Consider the following 24,852-nt stretch of genomic DNA (forward strand, 5'->3'; position numbering starts at 1 on the left):
ACATCTTTCCTGTCAAACAGCTGCATTCACAGCCTTTAATTGCTCCTTTTTTCTTAACCAGCTGTTAATTTGCAACATGACTCATGTGACAAAGAGCTCATCAGTCAACCAGCTAACTGTGCAGCAGTCATCACTACATTTTTGTTTCAGTAAAATTATCTCTCAACAAAAATAGTACTAAAAAAGCCAGTCTGCTCCAATCCAAAAAACATTTGAATGAAATTAACAATTTTAGAAGTTTCTGATGGAGCCGAATGAATGCAATAGCAGAACTGCAGGACATAGAATTACACTGCTGTCTAAGATTGGTTGGAGTGAAAACCTGAAACCACTGTGGCCCTCTGGGAACTGAGGCCGGCACCCCAGTTTAAAATGCATTACTGCTTGCTTCACTGATTTGTAAAACATGTATTACAGTGAACCCCTGATTTTAATTAAAATGCTTACGAAATTCTTACATAAGGTGAGAAACATAAAATGGAAAATAACAGTGTATTTAGTTCAAAGAGTTGCTCAAATTAGCGCAGGAATTGCCCGAAATGAAAACCTGCAAACACTGTAGCCCTCCATGACAGGACTGAGCACTCCTGCTATATGTATAGCATGAAACCAAGAAAACAAGTTCTATTAGGAATAGGTACGTTAAATTAAGTAAGAGTCTTAAGTTTTAAAAGCTGTGCTAAGAACGCTATTCTGAAGAGTATAATTCTTTCTAATTTTTTTAGGAAAGTGAGCAACACAACCCTTCTAATTGTATAAGTACTGAACAAGGTTAGACAAGCTAATTAAATACCTAAATAAGAGTAAGCTGCTAATTAAATAAAAATAAGACATTGTTGATGAGCTTGGTTAAGCTGAAAATCTGCTAACACAGTGGTCCACAGCACTAATCGTGACAACCACAGCCTTGGTCTTGCAGGATCAGGTGTTATTCTCAAACTAGGACCCATGTCTGGGGTCACCTTGCTAAAAACTTTATAGTAAATAGCAGAAAAACCTGCTGCTGAAAAAGCGACACCCACAGACTTTCTTCATAAACCTGCCCCAATTTCCTCCAGTCTGTGCATTTTAAACTCTCGGGGTTGCAGAGTCCCATTTCTACTTGTGTATTTGGCAGATGCGGAAAATATCTATGGAAAGACAGGAAGAGAGAAAAAACTGAAAGGAAGACTTGACACAGAGGAGTCAGAAAGGTAAAATTGCTGTTCAAGAGCTCAGTACAACAAGGTAACTCAAGCTTAATGATTACTCTGTACATGAGCACAGCAACAGAAGAGTCAGCTACACACACAGACCACAGACCACTGCAGGTTCCTGATCCCAAGCATTTGAAAAGTGTTTCTGTCTGCTGCAGTATATTTCTGTTATTTTCACTATTGCAGATAACTATGCAAGATAACAACAGCAAACAGAGTTTAGAAAAGAATTGTGGTCTGTGTATGTACAACGTGTTTAAATGGTGTGGCCTTGTTTCGCTATGGCATGTTTACATTTCCAATCAGAGAGTAATGTTTACTTCCTTTAGTTATTCATTTAGAGTCAGAAGGTAGATATTGTACTTCCTCATGTGTCCTTTTACTGGTGTTGTCAGGCGCATTTGCTGATTTAATTTTTTTTTAGATACAAAATCTGCATCTCATGTGGTTCTTCATTATCAGCTCTAGTCATTGCAGTGCTTTTAACCTTTTTTTGATAGGGTGTGACACATTGTTTACTTGAAATGCATAATTTGCAGTTCATATTTTCTTGAATATATATTATCAATACTAATACTAACGGAAAAGTCCTCACTCACTCAATCACTCACTCATCACTAATTCTCCAACTTCCCGTGTAGGTAGAAGGCTGAAATTTGGCAGGCTTATTCCTTACAGCTTACTTACAAAAGTTAAGCAGGTTTCATTTCGAAATTCTACATGTAACGGTCATAACGGTCGACAACGTCTGCCATGTTGAACTTTCTTATTTATGGCCCCATCTTCACGAAATTTGGCAGGCGGCTTCCCTGCGCTAACCGAAACCGATGTACGTACTTATTCCAATGGCATGACGCCACTGTCGGCCGCCATATTGAACTTTCCAACGTCACTAATTTTCCAACTTCCCGTGTAGGTAGAAGGTTGAAATTTGGCAGGCTCATTCCTTACAGCTTACTTACAAAAGTTAAGCAGGTTTCATTTAGAAATTCTACGTGTAACGGTCGTAACAGTCAACAACGTCCGCCATGCTGAACTTTCTTATTCATGGCCCCATCTTCTCGAAATTTGGTAGGCGGCTTCACTGCGCTAACCGAAACTAATGTACGTACTTATTTCGGTGGTATGACCCCACTGTTAGCCGCCATATTGAACTTTCCAACATCACTAATTCTCCAACTTCCCGCGTAGGTAGAAGGCTGAAATTTGGTACTTATTTCGGTGGTATGATGCCGCTGTTGGCCGGCATATTAAACTTTTCAACGGTCTTTGTTACTTATCGGCCCATCTTCAAGAAATTTGGTACGCGGGCTCCCAACGCTAACTGAATCCTACTTACGTACATATATACGTCCATAGCCTGCAACTCGGTCACCATGTGAGGCGGCGTTGGGTCCCCCATCCCAACGCCTCACGTTGTTGGCTGCCTGCCTATATAAGGCCGTCCGTCGCTCCAGTCTCTACATTCCCTTCCTTGTTTCGCCACGGGATTCACGTCTCCCTGCTGATAACTGCAGCCTTTTTATTTAATCCACGGCTTCTCCGCTGTTTTATTGTTCATTTATTACGATTATAGTTATTGTGTAGGTATTTTAGACTTACTTTACATTGTTCAGGTACCCATTTCCTTTATCATTCCAACCGTACCCCCATTAACATGTCTGTCGAGGTGATCACCATCGATCAAAGAACTGTCACTTACCGAGTGGTTACCATGCCCGGAGATGGCACCTACCTTTTCCATTCTCTTTGTTACATATTGCACACCCATATCAGGCTCACTCTTGATATCCGGAGGAACATTGTGTCTTATGTATTGAATGACTGGGACAGGTTCAAGGTGTGGACTGATGACGGTACAGGAGATAATTATACTACACAGGAGCACTATAAGAGTGAAATGCTTAAGCCCTTCACCTATGCATCTACATGTGAGTTGATGGCTGCCGCTGAATTGTTTGGTTGTCGCTTTCAAGTGTACCGAAATGGCCAAATATTTTACACCTTTTGACAACTGCCAATGCCTCTTAAACATCTTAGATTGACAGGTGACAATTGCAGTAGTGGACACTTTGATGTTTATGAATGTTTAAACTCTCAAAAGCTGGATGTGAAGTTATCGATGAAACCAGTTGTATACTTAAAACGCTTGACAGATGCCGAATGTCTCTTCAAGTCCTACAAATACTGTCGTAATTGAAACAAACCATGAAACTCAACCGATTATGACAGCAGCAATCCAAGCTGTGAGATATGAAACAAGATTACTGTTCACATAGCCAACTGTACGTTGCATGCTCAAGAGTAAGCTCAGCGCACAACTTGGTCATATTACAACCGGAGGGCCGAACTGACAATGTGGTATACAAAGAGATCCTTAACAAATAATTATTGGTATATTTTCCCTCAGTTTAAAAAGGTTTAATTTTCTTCTTGATAAAAATTTTAAGGCAGTACTTCGCCGCTGCGAAGCGCGGGTATTTTGCTAGTTTTTTATATATTTAATTGGAGTCTTTTTAGAAGTATTTTTGGCACTAGACAGTTCATTGAAACCAATAGCTTGCTCACTCTTGGATCAGTTTAAGAAGAGCTCCATTGCACTTATAATAACACATAAGAACACGTCAAAAAGAGTTGGGGCCCTGTAGTGATCCCCTTATATTGTGATGGCCAAGAGAAATACAAGAAAATGTTGTGATATTCAAAAGTTGTCTTGTTCAGATGAGAGCCTTCTTCAGACTGTGCCAAGATGGCATTAGAGTTGGTCATGACATCTGGCAGCCGGAAGGGGCAGTTTCAGGAGGTCGGAGACCAGAAGTGATGTCAGAGATAAAAGAGGGAAAAGAAAAGGCATTAGACAAGAGAGGCACCCTCTGGCTCAGAATATATAAAATGAGCCCTGAGGTTGTCTCCCAGATATGTATGACGCCCTTTGAGGTTCAAAATCACCGCCCCTACTTTGAGTGCTGCCTTCAGGAGGCATTGGATTAGTTCAGAAATGTGACAGTCAGTTAATTGTTCCCACCCACTTTTAAGCAAAATTCCCTCATGGTTGTCTCCAGACTTACAGTATTTATATATCTGGCTCTGCAAGACTACTGCTGCCATAATAATGCATATTGCATTACATATTAGTAAATTAAACTTTGTAAGACTAAAGGCATATGATGCAGTGGTGCTGTTGTAAAAAAAAAGTATTTCACCTTTGGAAGAATAATCTGTCAGAATAATCACAAGAGATAAATTACTACAAGAAGTTTTGTTTGGCAGTCACTTTATTTTTGGTTAAAACAGGAGTGGATTTAAATACTTTTATGGTGGTTAAACCATTTTCTTCTTTCATCTTGTAGATATTAGAAACTTCTAACGCTTTATTCCTTGACAGGTGCTAACCTGTAACCTTTCATTTACCATTTTTATATATTTTTAACTTTGTATTAAATATAAGCCTGTAGATTACAGATATTTTCAGGGAAATAACTACTCTTCTTTCAGAAAGTACATGTAAGTGTTACTGATTTATTGTGTCACACAGGCTGTTAAGATATTGACTGGCTGATCTACTCATTTGGCTCCCAGGCAACTAAATATTGATGAGTCCCACTCAGAACATTGCAATTCATTTGCTAATGTACTTGAAATATTAAAAAAATCCTTATTTTGACCTTTTTCATTATGTTCAAATCACTCTGCTCTAGAGTAGCCTGTCTGTTGTCCTAAACCAGTGCTGGCACAAGAAGCTATGTGTTGACAGCACTGCTTTCTCTGCTAATGCTGCCATTGTTTTTCTGAAGCCCTTCATCTCTTTCATGCCGCTTTGTCGTAAGTGAAGCACAGCCCCACCCAAATTATAGCCATTCTGGCAGCCTCCCACCGACAGCAGTGTCACTCTTGTCAATGATGGAGGCACCAAGTAATTAGAAACCAAATGAGCCCCTTGGGTTACCACCATAGTCCAATGTATTGAATTTTTATCTCCTGTTTAGCATTGATCGCTGGATGTTTTCCAGTTAATCCATTTGTACTGAATTGGCAAAGGTTTGTTTTTAAGTTATTTTATGTTTATTTACAATTTTGGAAAAATAAAAATCATCTCCCCTGCAACTGAGCTGTGCAGACCGCACTCACCTAGGAATACGTAATCACATGACCTTCTCTGTGAGTGGTCTAACACGCAGCTTCGTCTGAATTTTGCCTGGGAGGAAAATGTCACTTTGACTTCTTTTGTAATTGTCATATATTCTAGTGAAGTGAAAATTGGTAAATTAGCAGGCTAATTAGCAAAGCCTTATATTGTACCCTGGGGAAACTTCTTAGAGTGCACCCAGAGAGGTAATAATCAATGGTGATCCCAGCGTTGAAGCTTCTGAGGCTACTGAGCTCAGGAAAATTTCAGTCGACATGGTTTTTTAACATGCAGCATTTATGAGGGAATACATCCACATGCACCATCATTTATACCTATTGTTTATTTATTTGCTTTTATTATTTTATTTGTCCATGGAAAAGGTGAATATGTGAAGAACAAATCCCATTTGAACTGATTTTAATTTAGATTTTTGACAGTCTTACTATGTTTATATTTAAGTTAGATGAGAAGATAAGTTGGCTGCCACTCTGCCTGAATGCCTTCTTCGAGGCATAAAGCAGTAAGGGTATCACTGGTAAGAGTTTTCAGAAGAATCATTTTGTAACATGCTGTACACACAAAACAATGTCTATCGCTGGATTAAAAGGTTTTTTATTTGGTAGCTTGTTCACAGCAAAATATTCAGAATCAGTGTTGAAGCAGATATACTACACTGCAATACTAGCTTGCTGGGGAATAAAAGGAGTATTTGCCACATGCATTTGATTATTTTGTTAAGTAGCATGATCTATGTTTTTAAGTGGGTACGTATTAGTATTTGACAAGTTTGCCTTCATTGAACAATTCCTGTACAGTGTTATTTAATTATTTTTTCTAATTTTGTTGTTTTTAATTTTTTATGTAGTGAGAAGTCAAGCAAAATAATACATTTTATTGGCTAACTAAAAGATTACAATATGCAAGCTTTCAAGGCAACTCAGGCCCCTTCTTCAGGCAAGATGTAATGTATTTTTTTATTACATTTATTTCAAGAAAGTAACATAATATACAATCAAGCAGACAAAATTTGCAGAACTTACACAACAAATTACTTCAAAATCAATCTTGAAAGAACACCATTGAAATTAAAAAAAAAAAAAACAGAGAAAAGCTAAATGTAATAAAACAAGAATTCAATCTTCACCCAAGAGAAAAAGAGAGGCAATTCCAAAAGCATATAGGAATACTTAATCTAAACTTTACTTTTAATTAAGTCCTGGTGTATTTTAAAAATGTTTTGGACAGATCTGCTTAACAAAAATTAGATTTTTTTCTAATGTCAAATAATTAAAACATCAATTACCATCTTAGTTATAAAAGTAGGGTTTGGATACTTCTTGCTAAGCAAGATAAGTCTTCCGGCTAATAAGGTGGTGTAGACAATAACAATTTGTCCTTCTCTGCTTTAACCACTTATGCACTAGTGGGACACCGCCATATTTCAAAGTTGTTGGTGTACAATGCAATACACCCACAAGTCAATAAAATTAAGGTTTATTCCTTCAAAAAAGTCTCCAAAGGGATAAACAATGCTTCACCCTTGGTTATCCCACTAACGCCATCCACCCAAAAAGGGAGAAATGAACACAATTTCAAAAGGGAAATGAAATCAAATATAGATAAGAGATATTGAGGGAAGGGTGATTAGAAACAGGATAAATAATCTCACTAGACTCTGTCAATTCTTTTGTGGTGTCACGGGAAAAAAGTGGGAGGTGGATTATACCATATGCTCCTGTGACTCAAATGTCTCTGAGAAACACAGGTTTAGGTATACGTGTCTCTATGAAAAGCTCTGTGCTGAAGGCTGCCTGTTATATATTGGTTAAATGCTCAGTTGGTTGGAGAAGGTTGAAAAAGGTGATTAATTTGTAGAGGAGCATCAGATTAAAGCTTCTCTGCTTTGAAGTGCGTAGTGTATTGGTTCTACATTGTAAGTGATTTGTGGATGACTGAATTATTAGTATATTGATAGAAGTTAATATTTAATGGGGCACAAGGCAGGCCATATAAATAGGAAGTAGATCAAGATTGGATTTCCATTGCTGACCAGGCTGGTGTGAATTGTGCATTCCACTCTATCAAAGGCTTAATAAGATTACTGAGATCCAGGTAAATGGCACATGATAGTCTGATAGCGGTCACGGGGCATTGTATCTTTGATTGCCAGTACAACAAATAGTTCTGATCAGGCATCAATCACAGCACCAACTGTAGTCATTACTGCTCTTGTGAAAAGAATGGAGATAAAGCCCATCAACTAAGAGAGGGAGTGGCAAGTTCGTTGTACCATGTGAATGTCACTGACAGAATAAAGCTGAGTAATAAAAAAAAGCACTAACTTTTACAAGTAGCCAAATTTTACACTCTGTGTACTTTTTTCTCTTTGGTTTGTGATTGAAGCCTTTGACATTGACAGCAACAGCAGGACAGCCCAGACTTTCCTGTCCTAATCTACAGAGTCCAGCTCTTCCTGGCAAATTTCCAAACTTTCCCATCAAGAGTACTTGGCTATACTATAGTTGGCTCATTTAAGGTCTGATTGCCTAGATAATCCAGAGTTTTCATGGCAAAGACATAAATGATGTGGAAGATCTCTGTATTATATGGGGTTGAGGCTGTAGTTTACCACTACTGCTTGTGGTTACCTTAATAAAAAGGAACCAGATAGCGAAATCCCATTATGAAGGTTTTTCAGTATATTTCAATAGATCTGCATATTTTATGAATTTTCATTCCATGGTTTTAAGATTTACTCTGGCTTACTAATTCATCTTTTCTGCAGTAAAAGCAGCTTTAGTATAATGAGTGCTATTGACTCACCTCCCCTCCACCATTCACGGGTGAGGATATGAAGAAACCGTGACATAAGCAAACTCACTAAAATGAATCCTAACGTATTGTCATTCTGAAACTTGCTTAATCCAAATCAGGATCATGGACATCTGTGCATAAGGCAGGAACCAACCCTGGAAAGGATAATAATCTATCGAATAGCTCACTTACTCCCAAACCCAGACTCAAGCTGAACCCAGACCAATTTAGAATATTTGGTGAAAATATCATAAACATCTTTGATGTTGTGGAGGTATGGATAAGAGTATGTAGAGGAAAACTATTGGAGACAATGAGAGAACATGCACAGTTCACACCAGAAATGACTGGACATGGGATTCAAACCTACGAGTCTGGAACTGTAAGACAGCATTGCTGCACAATCTTATGGATAGCATTTTAATATTTGATTGTAAATGTGTAATATATAGTATTTTATTCCATGTTTCACTGGCATCCTCTGCGGGGCTGATGCTTTAGGTGTACTCTGTGATGCCTAAAGTTTTTTTTCCTTTTTCCTGTTTATCTGCCTATGTATCTTATGTTTACTACACCTAAAGTTTTTTTTTCCTTTTTCCAGTTTATCTGCCTATGTATCTTATATTTACCTGTTACGTCAAAAGAATTTGTAAAATATTAATTGTAGCAGTCATTTAACAAAATGGAGAAACAGTCAGTGTCTTATGAAATCAATTCCAATTATCACTTAAAAAATTACTCTTTTTCTTCAAGTGGAAAGAGAAGAGCATGTGGACAAACTTGAAAATGTGTATATTTTTTCCTCTTGCCTGGGTCCTCCGCTTTTTCATTTCAATTAAGTAGGGTAAAATTATTTTTCTGCTCTCTTGATTTGTTTACTAGTCTGAAACTATTTAGTAGATTGTAGGGAAATGCAACTGTCACCTTCTTGTCATTGGCTCCTCATGCGAAGAGAGCATTAATTGTTAAACAAATTGCACTGACTGCGGTGAATTACTTTTTGAAGCCTGGGATTTCCATTCACTTTTTCTCAGTCCTCTCTCCTTCACTCTCCATTTCAGGTGATGAAACTTCGCAAACTGGCTCAGCAGATAGCAAACTGTCGCCAGTGTTTGGAGCGCTCAAGCGCACTTATCACCCAGGCAGAACAGAGCCTGAAGGAGAATGATCATGCTCGCTTCCTGCAGACTGCCAAGAACGTGGCTGAGAGGTAAGAGCCCTATTCACATTGCGGGCCACTTATTTGCACCTTTACTGTTTTTCTGAATTCACTTTTTGCACAAGAGATATGTGAAAAGTATATTTATACACTGTGTCTGTTCCAGTGATTAGCAATGTTTTGTTAAAAAAAGCTGTTTTGTTGCATCAACCCCATAACACACACATCAATCACAAAAATCGAAAAATGCACAGACTGTACTGTATATGGAACAAGTGAGCAAGCAGCAGTGATATCTTCTTTTGTAAACTCCATAATGACAAGCCTTGAAACATACCAGAATATAAAATTCTGCATTTAAGCTCTACAGTTAGCTAGACTATACTGTGCTTGTCTGTTTTTATAAAGTGGCACATTGAAAAGGGCGATGAAATGTATTAACACAAAGACAGACGCCACAGGCAGAAGAAAATGGAACATCATATGGGTTCTTGCTTACTTTTTGGGATCACTGGCTGGCACAGTCCTTTTAACAAGCCTGTGTTAGTTTCACAGAATGTCATAATGATTGTTTAGAAAAAACATCACAGAATCAGTCTCACATGCAGGAAGCCAGATGATATAAAGATCCAAACTGCTGGCAGAGGCCTTAATCCCTGCAGCTGATGGGTCCTGGACTAACTGGACATCTTTTCTTTGCTAGTGTTGCTCCTAGTAATAACACTATATAATGGCTGAATGCATGCTGTGTATTTAAAAAATAATAATTGGTTTCAAACTGTGCATTCTCTTAAGCGTTTATGCATTAGGTATCTGCACATCTTTTCTGTTAGCTAAGCCTACTTTCATAACCCATTAAAAAGGTTGGGCACATACTGTGCATAGTAAAGATTAAATCTTTTTATCTCTATGCAAACTATAATTAGCCCATCTCTATTACTAGGTTAATGAAAGCCGTATTACTGATTAAAAATGGGCAGATATCAAAAACAGATAGAGTGAAGACTGACTCCATGACTTTTACAACCATTTTATGTGAAATGTAAGTCTTATAACGTGATGCCCATCTTATGTTACATTAAATACCTTCTTTGTTGTCATTTATGCTATAGTGAATTTAAATTGTGCCTTGGAAAACATTGTTATTGCTGTGACCTCACAGGCAAATACTCTCCAATGTTGGCTAAACCCTGAATCTTGCTGTTTTATGTCATAACTAGCTGTGTAAGCCTGTACTGTAAAAATCCAGAGGTCCTAAAAACTATTGAAATCGACAGAAAAAAATTAAAATATAGAGATGTCAGGTAGTCGAAAGGAACTACTCCGGGCATCACTCTCCTAGGAGGATTCGTTTTGCCGACATGCTCGCATCGTTACTTGATTAGCGATGGGATGAAAAGTAAAAGGGATACCATTTTGCAGATGTTAGCGGCTAAGTGACTTTGTCTTTCTTTGGAGGTTTCATTTTGCTGTGTTATTAGTGGCTCAGCAAGTTTTTTCTTTCCTCAGAGACAGAGATCCTACCCCAACTCCATCTCTCATTTTCGGGCCGGACAAACACACACACTTCCTCTTGTAGACATTTAGATAGATAGATAGATAGATAGATAGATAGATACATACATACATACATACAGTACATACAGTACATACATACAGTACATACATACATACATACATACATACATACATACATTATTCATCCCAAGGGGAAATTCACATAATCCAGCAGCAGTATACTGATACAAAAAACAATACTAAATTAAATAGTAATAAAAATGCATGTAAAAGAAGACAATAACTAAATAATGTTAGCATTTACTCCCCCGGGTGGAATTGAAGAGTCGCATAGTGTGGGGGAAGAACGATCTCCTCAGTCTGTCAGTGGAGCAAGACAGTGACAAAAGTCTGTCACTGAAGCTACTCCTCTGCCTGGAAATGACACTGTTCAGTGGATTATTCATGATTGACAGGAGTTTGCTTAATGCCCGTCGCTCTGCCACAGATGTTAAACTGTCCAACTTTACTCCTACAATAGAGCCTGCCTTCTTAACAAGTTTGTCCAGGCGTGAGGCGTCTTTCATCTTTATGCTGCCTCCCCAGCACACCACCGCGTAGAAGAGGGCACTTGCAACTACCGTCTGGTAGAACATCTGCAGCATCTTATTGCAGATGTTGAAGGACGCCAACCTTCTAAGAAAGTACAGTCGGCTCTGACCTTTCTTACATAGAGCATCAGTATTGGCAGTCCAGTCCAATTTGTCATCTAGCTGCACTCCCAGATATTTATAGGTCTGCACCGTCTACACACAGTCACCTCTGATGATCACAGGGTCCACGAGAGGCCTGGGCCTCCTAAAATCCACCACCAGCTCCTTGGTCTTGCTGGTGTTAAGGTGTAAGTGGTTCGAGTCGCACCATTTAACAAAGTCTTTGATTAGCTTCCTGTACTCCTCCTCCTGCCCACTCCTGATGCAGCCCACAATAGCAGTGTCATCAGCGAACTTTTGCACGTGGCATGACTCCGAGTCATCTTGGAAGTCTGATGTATATAGATTGAACAGGACCGGAGAAAGTACAGTCCCTGCGGCCCCTGTGTTGCTGACACAATGTCAGACCTGCAGTTCCCAAGACGCACATATTGAGGTCTGTCTGTAAGATAGTCCACAATCCATGCCACCAGGTGTGAGTCTACTCCCATCTCAGTCAGCTTGTCTCTAAGGAGCAGAGGTTGGATGGTGTTGAAGGCGCTAGAGAAGTCCAAAACATAATTCTTACAGCACCACTGCCTCTGTCCAAGTGGGAGAGGGATCGGTGTAGCATATAGATGATGGCATCCTCGCTCCCACCTTCTCCTGGTATGCGAACTGCAGAGGGTCGAGGGCGTGGCGGACCTGTGGCCTCAGGTGGTGAAGCAGCAGCCGCTCCATGGTCTTCATCAGATGTGACGTCAGAGCAACAGGCCGGAAGTCATTCAGCTCACTAGGACGTGATACCTTTGGGACTGGGGTGATACAAGATGTTTTCCAAAGCCTTGGGACTCTCCCTGTTCCAGGCTCAGGTTGAAGATGCGCTGTAGAGGACTTCCCAGTTCCAACACACAGGCCTTCAGCAGTCGTGGCGATACACCATCTGGACCCGCTGCTTTGCTGGCACGAAGTCTTCTCAACTCTCTGCTCACATGGGCTGCTGTAATTGTGGGTGGGGATGTCTCACCTATGCTGGTATCAGCAGAAGGATGGTTGGAGGATGCAGTACTCCGAGGTGAGAGTGGGTTAGGGTGATCAAACCTATTAAAGAAGTTGTTCATTTGGTTTGCTCTCTCCACATCTGTCTCGATGGTGGCACCCTGCTTCGAGCTGCAGCCAGTGATAATCTTCATCCCATCCCACACTTCCTTCATGCTGTTGTTCTGCAACTTCTGCTCCAGCTTTCTCCTGTACTGCTCTTTCCCCACCCTGAGCTGGACTCGGAGTTCCTTCTGCACGCACTTGAGCGCATGCTGATCACCACCTTTAAAAGCCCTTTTCTTCTGGTTCAAAAGCCCTTGATGTCACTTGTAATCCATGGCTTGTTGTTAGCATAGCAGCGTACTGTTCTTACTGGAACTACAATGTCCATACAGAAGTTGATGTAATCAGTTGTGCATTCAACAGCCTCTTCAATGTTCTCACTATGTGACCCCAGCAGGATATCCCAGTCTGTAGTTCCAAAGCAGTCTCTCAGAGCCTGCTCTGCCTCAGGGGACCACTTCCTGAATGAGCGTGTAGTTGTAGGTAGTGCCCTCACTCTTGGTTTGTATTGAGGCTGAAGCAGAACCAGGTTATGATCTGCTTTCCCAAGCGCAGGCAGCGGGGTGGAGCTGTATGCGTCTTTAACGTTTGCATACAGTAGGTCGATAGTCCTATTTCCCCGGGTGTTACAATCCACATACTGGGAGAAGGCAGGTAATGTTTTGTCCAGCGTCACATGGTTAAAGTCTCCAGAGATTAGCACAAGTGCCTCAGGGTGCTAGTATATATATATATTAATATATAAGATATTCAATAAATTATCCATCCATCCATCCATAATTCAACCCGCTATATCCTAACTACAGGGTCACTGGGTGTTCAATAAATAGAGAGAATTTTGTCACAAAACATATACCTGTCTTAAGTTGACCAATTTAATTATCAATGAAATATGCACTTGGCAAACAAATGCTACACCCTCCTTAACCATCATCACGTAGAACATCCACTTTTCATGACACACATTTAGACGCAACACCTTGCGTGAAAAACAGCTGCAGCTCCCATCTGATCTGTTCCTGCTGAACAGAGATTCTCTTTAAAGTGCTCACCAGTCATGTTGTCCTCCCTTTACCTCCTGTGCTTCCCTACTGAGTCCTCTTGGTAGCACTGCCATAGACCCATCTCAATATTGAGCAACAATTTATAGTTATGCCATACCCTAACAGCCTAATGAAATGGATTACTTTACTTTCCCACTTTTATGGGTCACAGAAAACACCTCCAAAACAAGAAATACGAACTGGGAACAAAATACAGCTAGTGTCACACTGTTTCCCATCTGAAAACTATGTCATAACATCACCAAATGCCACAGCATTCTGTATCTTCACTGACATGATGCTCCATCCAAACATGCAAGCAGAAACAGCTGCGTGGGGTTCCTATGAAGGCAACTGTCCTCTTCTTTGAATGCTGCTGATTTGAAGGATATGCCGATCCCTTCTTTTGCTGGATTTGGCTGCTGCCACTCAAGCATCTTACTCTGTCCTTCAAACTTTTGCCTTCTCACTCTTTTACAATGTTTTCTCACAAACTATAGCATGTTTTTAAAGTTTTTTCTTTAAAAAAAAATCCCCTATCCCATTGCCCCCCCAATCCAGCCCAGTTTTAATTCACAAGCTTTCAGGATGTTCACCGTCTTAATTAGGCTGTGACATATCGACAGTTAGCCATTTTCATTTGCATTGTAGATTAACTGTTGTTAATCATTTTCAAGGAATGTTGTGAGTTGCTGTTTCATCCACAATTCCAAAGGATACCAAAACCTTACTTGAATGCAATGGAAGACTGTACTTTTAAAGTGAAATTGCGTACAGTATTAATTTTGTTGGTGCAAAAAAGAAAAAAACATTCACAAAGGTATAGATATTAATACTGTTGCAGTGCAGCAGTAACAGAATAAATCATATTTAAGTGCAAATAAAAAAGATATATTGAATCGAGCCTCTTGTGGAGCCTCTAGATAAGTAGTGATAGCTGTTCTGTGTTTAGCAGGCTAAAAGTCAATTGTAAACATTTACTTTGACTTTTAATAGGGCTTGTAGCCACAAATAATAACTGCACAAATAACAAGATTACATCCAAATAACATCAAGTCTGTGAGGAGCACCATGTTGTCACTGTCCAGGGCCTTGATAGCAAAATGTGACTGATATACAGTGCCCTCAAAAAGTAGTTCCAGCCCCTTACTTTTGTCACATTTTGTTATGTTCAACCTTGTGCTAAAATCATTTACATTTATTTATTCTCTCATCAAGAAACTATCAATACCTCAGAATTACAAAGTGAAAAGAGGATTGTAGATTTTTCTGCTAATTTAACAAAAGTAAAACACCTGATATATAGCATTGATACAAATATTCAGACCCTTTCCTCATGAAGTACTTTATTGAAGCACCTTTGGCCCGATTATGGCCTGGATTCTTCTTTTGTATGACGTGACAGGCTTTGCATACCTAGATTTGTTGATTTATATATATATTTTTTTTTTTTTACCATTCTTCTCTACAGCTCTCTCAGGTTGGATGGAGACCATGTGTGGTTAGCCATTTTTCAGGTCTCCACAGAGATGTTCAATTACATTCAAGCCTGGACTCTAGTTGAGTTGGTCAAGAACATTCACAGAGTTGACTCAAATCCAATCATGTTGCTTTGTGCTTAGGGTCTTTGTACTTTTTGAAGGTGAACCTTTACCCCATTCTGAGTTGTACAGAATTGTGGATCTGGACGATTTTAAGAATATCTTTGAACTTTGTTCCATTCAGCTTTCCCTCAACCCTGAGTAGTCTCGCAGTCTTTGCCACTAAAAAATAACTCCAAAGCATGATGCTGCCACAACCATGCTTCACCGCGAGGATATTATTTTCCAGGTGATGAGCTGCATCTGGATCTACCCTTAGATGTGACACTTAGAATTGAGGCAAAATAGTCAATCTTGGTTTCATCAGACCAAGGGATCTTGTTTCTCATAGCTTGAGAGTCCTTTAGATTCCTTTTTATAAACTACAAGAAGGCTTTCATGTGTTGTTTGGCCACTCTGCCATAATACCTAGACTGGTGAAGTGTTACAGTGTTGATTACCCTCCTTGAATTGTCACCCAACTTCACACAGGTTCTTTGCAGCTCAGCTAGACTGGGCACCTCTCCTACCTAAGACCATTCTCCCGCAGTTGCTTAGTTGGGCCGGCAGGCACTTCTAGGTTCTTCCAAACTTATTTCATCAAAGAATGGCCACTGTGCTCCTGAGAACCTTCAATGCTGCAGTTTTTTTTTTTTTTTTGTAGCTTTCCCCAGATCTGTGCCTTGACACAATCCTCTCTCTGAGCTCTGCAGGAATTCGTTTGACCTCGTGACTTGTTTTTTTTTACTGTTACTCACATTGCCATCCTTATATAGACAGTTGTGTGCCTTTGCTAATCATGTCCATTTAATTAAATTGACCGCAGGTAGACTGTCAAACAAAATATACATAGAAACATCTCAATAATGATCAACAGATTGGATGCTCTTGACCCAGATTTCAGGGGCCATAGCAATGGGTCTGAATACTTGTGTCAATGTAATATTTATAGTTTTTTTATTTTTAGTAATGCTGTAAAAATTCCTAAACTCCCATTTTTGCTCTATCACCCTGGGTTATTGAGTGTTGTTTGATGAAGAAAAAAGTTAATTTAAATGATTTTAGCATATGGCTGGAACATAACAAAATGTAAAAAAGTGAAGGATTTTGAATACTTTCTGAAGACAGTGTAATTATTTCTTGCCAGTTCAATCCCTTCTATGGGCTCATTATCTCAACCTGAGCAAATCATAGTCTGTCAGTTTACTGCAGCTACTTAAAAATGTAAAGTGAACGTTATTTAAATGAATAAATGAAAATTTTATGAGGTCAATAAACCAAACTTACTGCACTTATTAATTTTTATAGCAGTCGAAGTATTGACACATGCACAGAGTGTAGTGAAATTCTTACTATCTAGTGCAGCCAACATGCAGCACATCGTCACTCTCTGGTGCTGTGATAAACAATTTTTACATCTTTGAAAGTATGATTTTTTATATTTTATATTCCACATAGAGGCAGAAAGAGTTCAAGGTGATCTGCAGAGGAGGCCACTATTTTAACTGTTTTCTGCTTGACATAAAGAATAATAAGTTTAAGGCATGTTCAGTTTTAAATGTGTACATTATACTTTTTCCCCTCACAAACTTTATGCTACATATTTGACCTCTCATTTTGGACTTTAATATCCATGGCACATTTCTTCATATATTTTACTTTTTTGGTCTGCCATCTCTGATTGCTTATTCTGTTAATAATGTCTCTTACATTCCTCTTACTTGCTCTTACTCTCACTTTTATCCAGTAGGCGCCTTTTTTCTGGATTTCATCATTACTAAACTAGTCGTAGTCCTCTCACTGCGTAATTTATGGAAGTCTTCTTTCTTTAACCTAGTCTTATTTGACCATTCATTGGCACAGAACAAACTTAGCAAGTGGTAGTCTGTATTTCATTTACATTTGATTAGGAGCTGTAGTAATTCGGTAGTATTGAGCATTGTGCTTCCAGACTTCATTTCTAATTTATACCTTTTGCTGTGTTTGTCGTTTCTCCTGCTGGTTTCCAATTGCATCAATGGCTTTAGATCTTCTAGGTTTCTCTTTCACAGGGTGATCTGGGTAGGGTGGGTGAAGGGGGCACCATTGGTTATTGTATTACGTATCTTGATTGTTAGCTTTTGACGTGTAATGATTTTTATTGGTTTGTGCTTTCTTAAATTCAATAAAAAGGTTTAATCACAAAACGGATTAAAGAACTAGCTTTACACAGATATTCTGTTTTCTCCTGGGCAGAGCTTACAAAATTTTTAAAGCAAGTAGCATAATATATTAACTGCATCAAAGTGAAGAAGTAAAATTTTAATTCTTTTGGTACAGTAACTAAGAGCATATTGTTCTTTCATGTGGCTTACTTTAAACATGTTTGCCTGTTTATTACTATACCAAATAATTTGTGGTATAGTAATGTTCACCTCTGCCTTGACAATGATCTTGCTATACCTTAAGTTTAAATCCTCAATCATACCATCAAATTGTCTTATTTTTATATTAATGGTATAGCAACCCCATTACTAGCCACTTTATAAAGCAAATGAGATTATAATGAGCTGTCAAGAATTGCATTGCATTGCTTTACCTAGCAGTAAAATCTAACAGGCCAGCTAATAACATGATAGCACATCATATTTCCAAGAGTAAAATGATGCCCAGTATGTCAGAAAATCATACTTTTTCCACTAAAAATTAGCAGAGTAAATACACAACACATATTAGTTCACAACAACAACTGCACTATGAATTCCTTATCTTTAGCTGTTGTATAGTTTTTTCTTCAAAGAACACCAGAAAGTATTACCTGATTTACTTGGACAGGGTATATAGAAGCTTGAGATGAAGGATTTTTAACATTGCTTTTCTAAACGATGTTTGCCTCCTTGAATCAACCACTGCCAGATTTCCCATGAGCCCTCATTCACGTCTTAATGTGTTTAGTGCCAACTCACAAATGTTTTAGCTAGTTTTAGCTCTACACATCTCTTTCTTACAAATGTTGATGTTGCTGCATTCGTATATGGAACAATTTGGAGAGCTAAAAGAATATATTTTAGTTAAAAAGGTGAAAGCAAGGGAATTTTCTAATGACTGAAAAGACTTTCGCATCCTCTGGTCTGTAGATAATAGAGGAGAATATGTGAATGGCAGCGCCCTCTCCTGTCCTTGGCTGGTGTTACATTCGGTGCACAAGCCCTACTTAGCAGTGTGTGACACTTACTTCAAGTTTCATTGATTCACAAATCTGATTTTCCACAAACAACACTTTGAAGTCAACAGATATAAAATGGGAAGCTTATACGTATATCACAATGAAAATATGCATAAATACAGATATAGAAATGCGTAAAAAACATACAGTGCCAATAAATGGAAACTGATACTGACCACAGTCATTCCTCTTCCAAATGTATAACTATTAGATTGCAGTGCAGGGTGATGAGATCAATTTGAAACAATCTCCAACACAAAAAAATCTGTAAGTGCTTCTGTTTTTTACACAAACAATGAAACTAGCTGCAGAGTCCTGCTAGTAACACCTCCGGTGGCTCATGCCTTTTTCTTTCCAGTGGTATACTGTCTGTAGTACACAAATATTATTAAAGAACAGAAAATTCTGACAACCACAAACTTTTAAGTTATTTTACAATAATACACTAGAAGGTAATATGCATGATTGAATTAGCTGGTGTGGACGCTAGAGGCGCTGTTGCCCTGTTGAACCCACCAGACTGATGTCCAGGACACACGTTTAAAAGCACTAAGAATATTTTTAATAATTCTTTTGAATAAAGTGCACAAAACACTGCACATTCCACAATTCTCCTATATTCAATAATTACAATAATAACAATCAATAATCAAATCCTCCACTCACAGCAGCTCTGTTCCTCTACCACCCAACTCTAGCTCGAACTGCTGGATTTCCCATTTGTCCTTTTATAGTCCCTGACCCGGAAGTATTTCTTTTCCGGGTCAACACCACATCGTCCTTCATCAAGTGTCCTGGAAGTGCTACGAGCTTCCGTCCTCGTGACCCCAAAGTACTTCCGGTGTTGGTATAACCGTAATAGTCCCTGGGTTCTTGGTGAGCTCCCCCTGGCAGCACCCACGGCACCCAACAGAGCTAAGAGACGGACTTCATGTCCCATGCTTCCCTACGGGAATCCGAGGAACCACTTCCATCCAGGGGAGCTGCCATCTAGCGTCCCGGGGAATGTAGTGCCCTGAAAAGGCTGCTTTCTTCTGTTGAGGGATGTCCCGGCCGGACTGAAACGCCGGCCGTCCATCACACTGGATACATTACACATTTTACATTGCATGTGATGTTTAAGTGATGTGCACCCCTCTCATAAGTAGCACAGCAGTCTGCCAGTCTTTTTTGCAAAAATATCATGATTTTGTAATGTATTTAAGTTAGGTGACTGACAATGAGTTCAACCATTTGGTGCCTATGGGTAGAGTGGTGGCTCTGTAGCTAATGATCTGCGGTGGTATCTGGAAGTTTGCTGGCTCAACTTCCGTTCCTGCCAGAAGGGACCCTCGGGGATTACTGTATATATATATGTATTAAAAAATTCTTTGTTTTGTTGCAAGTCTCAGGTTAATAAAAATATTTGTTACTTGTAGTTTGTAATATTTTATACATATTAAAATTAAAAAATGTATATTTTAAACAAAAAAAGTAGAAAATGTAACTTCCAGTTTGGTAATGGAGCTTGACGTATTTAAAAGGTTACACAAAGTTGTGGTTACTATTGATCGTCACATTTTATGGATCTTGAGGACAAGTCACTGAACTAAAGTATTTTTTGTTATTCAGATATGATATAAGTAATTCAAATTGATTAATTAATTCATAATGCTGTCATAATGTTGTTTGTTGTGTGCTATTTAGAGTTTTACTTCAGTCACTGTTGAGTGCTATTGACACTTCAGTGTTGTACAGGCTTCTCCCACCTCATGAAACTAATTCTTTGCTGAAAACTCAATTGTAAAGTGAATTTTTAGAATGAAAACCCATAATTATTATTAATTTAAATTTTAAAAAAACTTACGTTACCTCACCCCAAAAGATGACCCCAGTTTTTGCCCAAATAACATCAAAAATAGACACAAGTATAATATGATTAGCAATCTTAATAAACTTTGAATACATATGTTCCCTTATTAATTACTGTTTAATAAGGCTTTTGAGGTTTTTCTCATTATACTGCTTTGTTGACTTAGTACACAGCACAGTAGTTCATCACACATAACCAGGACCATCCATAATTTTAAATGTGAAGAACAAGAATATTATACACATAATAATTCAGTAAAAACAGTAGGTTATTTTACTGAGGAGGAGGAGTACCCAGATGCATTGTATGCATGGCAGTTGTTAAGAAGTCCAGGGCTTACCTAACATCGTAGTTATACTCACCTCCATCAGTGCACTTAATCGCATTATGGTTCACACTTAAATGAATGGCCATTTAATCTTTCTTTGGTCTTTTCTCAATTTTTTTTTCTCTTTCTTAACCAAGATTCTCAAGAAAGTACAAAATAAAATCACCATAAGACTTGTGAGCCACTCACTTGATAAGCTGACTGACTTTACTGGTGAGAATGATGAAAGTAATCACAGGCTCAGTTTTCATAACCACATAATTTCAGCTTTGTTATTGTGTGTAAGACAGAAAAGGGTTTTACACGAATTTCTTTATATACCCTAATTTTGATTAAAAATTTGTATATAATTAGGGACAAGGCTATTCAAATGTCCAGTCTTTGCTTGCTGTTTAGAATACAGCAGTGTTTTCCAACCTTTGTGGTGTCACAACCAAGTTTTTCACATGCCAGGGTATTCACAACCCACCGGGCTCCATCTCTGTGAATTTAGCGTGACCCATGCGATCATCAATGCTTTTCCTCCTTCGTAAATCAAACATGATTATCAGAGTGGGGGTCAGGGAAGTCATCCAAGACTAGCCACAATCCACCTGTGATGCTGCCACTGTAAATCAAGTGCAATCAATTTAGATATGAGGGGTGGGAATACGGTTTAGTTTAGGGTCAGCAACCCACTCGATGGTAAACAATGGGATGCACTATAAAGGTTTATAAATGATGGCACATCTTGGAATATTTTTCAGGAATTTGATTAGTTCAGACATACTTTGAAAGAGGTACCAAAGTTACGTTTTCTACTTTAAACCTTCAGAAACCTGGGAATTTTCATGTTCTACCCATGTCAGGTATGCATTTTAGGTTAATCTGTGACTTTAAGGTTAGCATACCCCATGATGGACCAGTTTCCCATCCAAGGTTGGCTACTGCCTTCACATACGTGATTGACGCTATATATGAAGAAGTAGATTCAAGAGATAGATTGATGCAAGTTTACTACAATGGTACATCTTTGTGCCACAACTTTTCAACCAAGGAATAAATCATATTCATTCAATTCTGAAATATATGTAAAGTTTTCTAGGAATACATTAAATATCAGTATGACAAGCTTCATCCACTTCACTGCTTCAGTCCCATTTCATTTTATACACTGTGTATTTTTGTATTGCCGTTTTGCTTCTGGCAGTTGGTAGGCTTGTGATACTGCCAAATGCAATTGTGCTTAATGCCATCCTGCAGTACCAGAAAACAATGAATATTCATTTTTGATCAGTGCAAAGCATAAACAGTACACATGAAAATGACCAATTTGCTTAATAGCTTTTTACCTTGTGATGAAAACTAATGAATGCTTCAGTGAAGGAAATAATTGTAGGGAGCCTTTTCCTGGAGCAGCTTTTGGCTCTTGCATGGCCCGAACTTATATGTGTCAGGTATTGAATATGTATGGGTGGAAGGACTGAAAAATTAATGTAAAGCTGTTTGCAGTTAGATGTTGACCTCATTATGAAGAGTACATATTATTTATTCTCATTATCCAAGCTCTCTTATTCTAATAAAGGGTTATGGAATACCAGAGTCCATTCCATTAGCCCCAAGCATACACAAGGCACACACACTAATAATAGGTGAATTCATTAAAACCAATAGCAGATTCTTAGCTCTGTGTTTATTATATATTTGTATACTTTTTCATAGGTTGTCATGGTCATGTGCTGTAAATGCTGAAGAGATACACAACAAATAAAGGAATAAATGTTAGTTCACATCTTCTGTGGACTACATGGTCATATACATAGATGTTTCTTTTATCAGCTAAGAATTTAAAGGACAAATATCTTTGGTGTCTTTGAAGTAACATATTTTTTCTCAGTCATGATATACATTCATTTGCCTCCAAAACTGGTGTTGTTAAGCACCAATGGCAGTCTGTTGAGCACAAGAGCAATCATAAAACATAACCCGTAGGACTTACCAAATAAGCCCACTTCAAAGCAAAGAATGTCCCCAAATTTGATTTAAGTCTTCAGACTGACTGCATACATACTGTATTGGTAAAGTGTATAACTATATCATTTTTCACACATACAAAAAAACAAATATATATATATATATATATATATATATATATATATATATATATATATATATATATATATATATATATATTCTTTTTATAGCAGTCCAGCTGTTCTCTTCACTTCATTCTTAACTCTCTGCAGCACAATCTTCCACACAAAGATGTGCAATTTATTGTAGTTGATTTTGTGAATTCTGCAGTTGCAATTGTACTTTGAAAGAGATTTAACCCCTCAGACTGTATAGTTTTGTTCTGTGTAATGTTTAATTTTTCTAAGCCTTTAAAAATGACCTGCCTAGTTTTAACCTGGAAATGCCTAAATACTCTATAGTGAGAGGGAAACATTTGGCTTTATTTCTGAACTAGAATTTACTGGTGAGGAGCTGCAATAATTGTTTAATAATAATCATTCTTAGCATTTATATAGCGCTTTTCTCACTACTCAAAGCACTCAGCAATTGCAGGTTAAAGGCCTTGCTCAAGGGCCCAACAGAGCAGAGTCCCTTTTGGCATTAACGGGATTCGAACCGGCAACCTTCCGATTGCCAGTGCAGATCCCTAGCCTCAGAGCCACCACTCCACCTAAGACTAAAAATGGCAGAAAAAAAGAGTGATTCAAAATTGGAAAATCAGAGAGAGAAAAATCAACTGACAATTTGTGGTGTTCTATTTATAGAAAACTAGGGGGCTTTGCACGGGCGGCATAAACCCCCCCCCCACCAGCCTGCGCTATGCGCCAGCCACTTCGCGTCTCTCCTGCTCACATACAGTATGTGGATTTCACTTTTACCAAATAACAAATCTTTTAATTCTCGCATATACGCCTCTTCATTGGGAAGAACCACTACTTTTCCCTGATGACAACACAAATTAGACAATGTACATGTCTCTGACTTAAAGTTTAAATCCAAAAAATATATTTGATCTCTTTTCTCTGTTCTGTTATTTCACCGAGCAATAATTTCCATTTGTTTGCGCTAATGCGATCTTTACTATCATTTTTTTCAGACTTTCGAATTTTAGTACTTTCATTTTCTCTAACCTGCTCTGCATGTGTATCGCACCAATGTTTTTGAATTCTTTACGAAATTCTACTTTGTCATCTACTCTTAGTCTTTTATTTCCGGCCCCGGGCATGGTTAAATCTCTTGGCACAAAGTCTAGCCTCGCGGGACTTGAAAGTATCTATCTGAGAAAATCATGTCTTGTCCCAGGAGTTTTTTATTATAATAGAAAGATGTGAATGAATTATTACAAAGGACAAATAACTTTGCTGCAAAGAGTGGGACTTACTTAAATGTGTCTTGAAATTCTGGAAATATTATTTAAATTGTAAATAGAGATTGATACATTAAACGAATACCCCATCCAAAAATGTATATTATTATGTTTGTTGCTTACCACATATACTTTATAGTGGTGGCTGAGAAAATCTTTTCAGGTAGAATGATAAGAAAAGCAGTTTATGATTTAATAGAAGCCAGTGGTGATCAATGCTGTACAACAGAAAACAATGTGAAAAGGCCCATGAAACAAAGAAAAAGCGGAAGATCTGCCTTCTCCCCTGATTAAAAAAAATTACTCACTTTCATATTCATTTTGTTGTTGTAAACATTCCTCATAAATAAGGAAAGGACTTTTCCTAAAATCAGAACTTTTGCCACTTTGAACTGGACGTATTTGCTTCTTGCTAAGGTTTTTGTTTCTTGCTTGCTAAGCTGTGGCATGAACTGATATTGTAGAGGATGGTGGGTGGAACATTTCTTAGTTTTAAATTTATAAATAATGCTTTACTTACCAACACAAGTATTTGAGACAAAAAAATATGTATACGCTGATTTTAAAAAGTAACTCTGTAAAATGATACAGTACATTCTGTATTTTGAAAGCTAACATCTTGATCTGTATTTGCTAAACATGTTAGTAATATTTTAAACATAGAATAACACATTTTAGAGTACAGCACTGGCGTTGGTATCCCAAAAACAGATTTAAGTGCCAGTACATTGTAAATGGCTATTAGCAAATAATGGAACTCTTTTAGTAAGTCCAGGTCAAAAGATTATGTGATCGCTTATTAAATTGCATAGTTGTGAGAAATGAGGCATTGCAATAGTATTGATTGATATATACAGTATAATATTGTAGAACACCTGCTTTGTAAGATGAA

The 24,852-nt window shown here is 38.1% G+C and overlaps 1 protein-coding gene across 6 annotated transcripts in view; it reads left to right on the top strand.

Annotated features, from left to right (window-relative positions):
- Positions 1-24,852, top strand: part of mid2 (midline 2) — an 846,826-nt gene that overhangs the window by 769,361 nt on the left and 52,613 nt on the right. For all 6 annotated transcript variants that reach the window (XM_039765790.1, XM_039765792.1, XM_039765791.1 and 3 more), the window contains one exon: positions 9,201-9,349. In XM_039765790.1, the coding sequence (XP_039621724.1) occupies positions 9,201-9,349 (149 nt within the window). The remainder of the gene's footprint in view (positions 1-9,200; positions 9,350-24,852) is intronic.

Source organism: Polypterus senegalus, chromosome 10, assembly GCF_016835505.1.
Source record: "Polypterus senegalus isolate Bchr_013 chromosome 10, ASM1683550v1, whole genome shotgun sequence".
Lineage (NCBI taxonomy): Eukaryota > Metazoa > Chordata > Cladistia > Polypteriformes > Polypteridae > Polypterus > Polypterus senegalus.